The sequence below is a fragment of the Priapulus caudatus genome, unplaced genomic scaffold (genome assembly GCF_000485595.1).
Source record: "Priapulus caudatus unplaced genomic scaffold, Priapulus_caudatus-5.0.1 Scaffold925, whole genome shotgun sequence".
NCBI lineage: Eukaryota > Metazoa > Priapulida > Priapulimorpha > Priapulimorphida > Priapulidae > Priapulus > Priapulus caudatus.
The window spans coordinates 56,903-60,649 of NW_014577986.1; the positions used below are offsets into that span (position 1 = coordinate 56,903).

At 52.4% G+C, this 3,747-nt stretch overlaps 1 protein-coding gene across 1 annotated transcript in view; it reads left to right on the forward strand.

Annotated features, from left to right (window-relative positions):
- LOC106814432 (neurofibromin-like) overlaps positions 1–3,747 on the forward strand; it is a 69,580-nt gene that overhangs the window by 28,648 nt on the left and 37,185 nt on the right. The window contains 6 exon segments of the mRNA XM_014818749.1: positions 223–394; positions 891–1,040; positions 1,487–1,680; positions 1,847–2,030; positions 2,795–2,938; positions 3,191–3,357. Of these exon segments, the coding sequence (XP_014674235.1) occupies positions 223–394; positions 891–1,040; positions 1,487–1,680; positions 1,847–2,030; positions 2,795–2,938; positions 3,191–3,357 (1,011 nt within the window).

Below are 3,747 nucleotides of genomic sequence, written 5' to 3' on the forward strand. Positions count from 1 at the left end.
TAATCATGGCTTCTCCTCCTCTCCATCTTTAATCATGGCTTCTCCTCCTCTCCATCTTTAATCATGGCTTCTCCTCCTCTCCATCTTTAATCATGGCTTCTCCTCCTCTCCATCTTTAATCATGGTTTCTCCTCCTCTCCATCTTTAATCATGGCTTCTCCTCCTCTCCATCTTTAATCATGGCTTCTCCTCTCCATCTTTAATCATGGCTTCTCCTCCCAGGTTTATTGGGATGCTGCTGGAGCTGCTAGTCTGCTGCAACGAGAAGTTTGGCGCGCAGATACAGAAGCATGTGAAGGAGCTTGTCGGACACGAGCTCAGCCCCGCGCTCTACCCAATCCTCTTCGACCAGATCAAGGTCATCGTCGACAAGTTCTTCGACATACAGTCGCAGGTACGTCTTGCCGCACACAGACACATGTACGTACATACATACATACATGTATACATACATATGTACATACATACATATATGTAGTGTACACACATACATACAGTGACAGGTGCATTTCCGCGGAGTTTGAGCGTACAGGTACGTCGAGGCAACCTTTCTGAACAGGTACGTCGAGGCGACCTTTCTGAACAGGTACGTCGAGGCGACCTTTCTGAACAGGTACGTCGAGGCAACCTTTCTGTACAGGTATGTCGAGGCGACCTTTCTGAACAAGTGTCTGTTCTCTCGGGGCGTCCCGTTGGCACGGGTGCGACCCTGCGTGCGCAGTACAATACACAATCTATTATCGTGTCTGGTCCTGAGGGTTTCGGATAATAGATTGTATACTGTACGTGGTTACGGGGGCGTGCAACTGCGTTGAAAGGATCTGCACTGACTTCTCACTGCTGTGCAGGGAGGTCTGCCATGGCTTACCATCTCGTGGACCTTCTTTCAGGTGATCGTGACGGATCCACACACGCAGTTCATCGAACACATCATCTTCATCATGAAGAACATACTCGAGAACAAACCGGAGAACTCGTCCGAACATCTCGGCGTGACGAGCATTGAGGGAAAAAAAATGTGGAAGTATCTGTGTCTATATGCAGAGAGATTCGCTTCCCCCTAAAGAGTATAGCCTGACTCTTGAAATTCTATGTGCACTGCCTTCTTTTCGAGCAGCTGCTATTTTCTTTGCAAAATGTTCCGTGAAGTTCCGTTGTTTTCTTCATGGAATGCTGCTCTATGACACAATCATGTTTTCTCTGTAAGAGGCGCTGTTAATTTATCTGCACCATGCTCTTGGATGTGCAGTTGTTTTTGTCTGTGTGGCACCTTAGATGTTGCGTTGTTTTTTTTATCGAAACCGCACCCTAACCCGTGTTATTTAATCCACACAGCACTCTGAAGTGATATAATATTTTTCTGCGCTTGTAGAACCCAGCTTAGGCAGGGAGCAGATACAGACCAGCTTACTGGATCCTGATCAACATATTTTATCGCTTTAGTTTTATCTGCGGCGCACTTTCAGACGTTTTCTTGTTCTTTTAGAACCCGGGAAAGGCGGGCCACGAGATACAGAGCAGCACGCTGGAGCTGATCAATGGTCTCGTGTCGCTCGTGCATCAGGCGTCGATGGCCGACATCGCTCAGGAGGCGATGGAGGCGCTGCTATGTCTGCACCAACCCGACAACATCGAGCTGTGGAACCCCGAGGCACCCATCAACACGTTCTGGGACGTGAGGTGTGTAGTGCTGTGCTGCGCGGACGTGCGTCATTTCCTCGTGTGCACACGCTTCACGTGCGGTCGGAAGCTGAGGAGCGTGGCTTCATATATCGTTTCCTCATCTGCACACGCCTCGTGAAGTGCGGTCGGAAGCTGACGAGCGTGGCTTCCTTTATCGTTGCAGTTCGCAGGTGCTCTTCTCCATCTCACAGAAGCTCATCCAGCATCAGATCATCAATTACACGGAGATCCTCAAGTGGCTGCGAGAGATCCTCACCTGCCGCAACATGTTCCTGCTCAAGCACAAGGACTACGCCAATGTTGGCAGCAACATACCCATCTGCCGGCAAGCCCACATCAAGCTGGAGGTGAGCGCGTCGGCGCGGCGACGTCCGTCGTCGTGGCAACATGCGGTGTCGTTGCGACATCGATTCTTGTCTCATGGCGACGTTGGTCGTCGTGGCAACTTGCGGTGTTGTGACGACGTCGGTCCTTGTCTTGTGGTGACGTTGGTCGTCGTGGCAACTTGCGGTGTCGTTGCGACATCGGTTCTTGTCTCGTGGCGACGTTGGTCGTCGTGGCAACATGCAGTGTCGTTGCGACATCGGTCCTTGACCCCTGGCGACGTCGGTCGTCGTGGCAACATGGGTGTCGTTGCAACGTCGGTCCTTGTCTTGTTGCATCGTCAGCCTTTGAGTCATGATTATCTTTACAGTCTAGATTGGTGGTGACTTATATTGTTAAGGATTGCAATGACGCATTGCTTCTAGTGAGAGGCATTAGCTGTTATCTGCTGTGTCAGTATGTCCACCATCGTATAGCCGACCTGCTGTCTAGCTCACGTGCCTAATGGGGTACGGAATTTGGCAGTGATTTTTTGTAATGAGCGCATGGAAGGGTATGTTTGAATTGCGTTGATCACAGACGTACTTACCCCCAACTGAGAGCGACACGGCACCTATCCGAAACGAATCGGTTTTGGATGTCTAATGACTCGGAAGAAAGGTTGCCTCGACGAAGTTTTACAAAGTTCACACCCCGTTGCCGGTGTGATGCGGTGTTGCGTAGATGTGCTCTGCTAGATGGAGACCCTGTTGACTAACGTTCACGTCGTGTCCATTGTCACGTGCAGGTGGTGTTCTTCATGTACCTGTGGAGCATCGACATCGACGCCGTACTGACGGCCATGTCCTGCTTCGCTCTGCTGTGCGAGGAGGCCGACATACGCTGCGGCTCAGACGAGCTCGCTGTCACTCACCTGCTTCCTAATTACCAGGTACGCCGTCACTCACCTGCTGCCTAATTACCAGGTACGCCGTCACNGCGTCCGTGCGTCCATGCGTGCGTAGGCGTGTCCGTGCGTGCGTAGGTGTGTGTGTGTGTGTGTGTACGTGCGTGCGTGCGTGCGTGCGTGCGTGCGTGCGTGCGTGCGTGTGTCATGCGTGCGTGCGTGCGTGCGTGTATGTGCGGTGTGTGTTATCACTGGTGTCATCGACTGTGTCTCTGCATCGTCACTGATGTCACATAGATGTGTCACACCTCTCACTACCTCACTCTGTGTGTGTTTGTGGTTTACAGGGAGCTGGACCAGGCGAGTATGGAGGCGGTGGCAGCGTTGCTAGCAGGCCTGCCCCTGCAGCCCGAGGAGAGCGATCGAGGAGACCTGATGGAAGCAAAGTCTCAGATGTTCCTCAAGTAAGTTCTAGAAGCATGGCGGTGCGGCGTGCTAGGAAAGGCAGAGGTGCAGGGCAGGTATAGTTAATACGGGAACCTCACTCAGAAGATGCTGTCTGTGTGTGAGTGCGTGCGTGCGTGTGCGAGCGTGCGTGCGTGCGTGCGTGCGTGCGTGCGAGTGCGTGCGTGCGTGCGTGTGTGTGCGTGCCTCCATGCACACGCGCCTTTCGTGCTACATTTCTGTACTGCGGTGATCCGCTGTGCTTTGCGGTTCATTCCTCCACTCTTCTGCGCTGTTTCGTTTACCTCTCTGTTGTTCTCTCTCCTTCCCTCCTGGAGGCTTGGGGCGTGTACATGGTGAACATTAACCTCTCTGTTGTTCTCTCCCCTTCCCTCCTGCAGGCTCAGGGT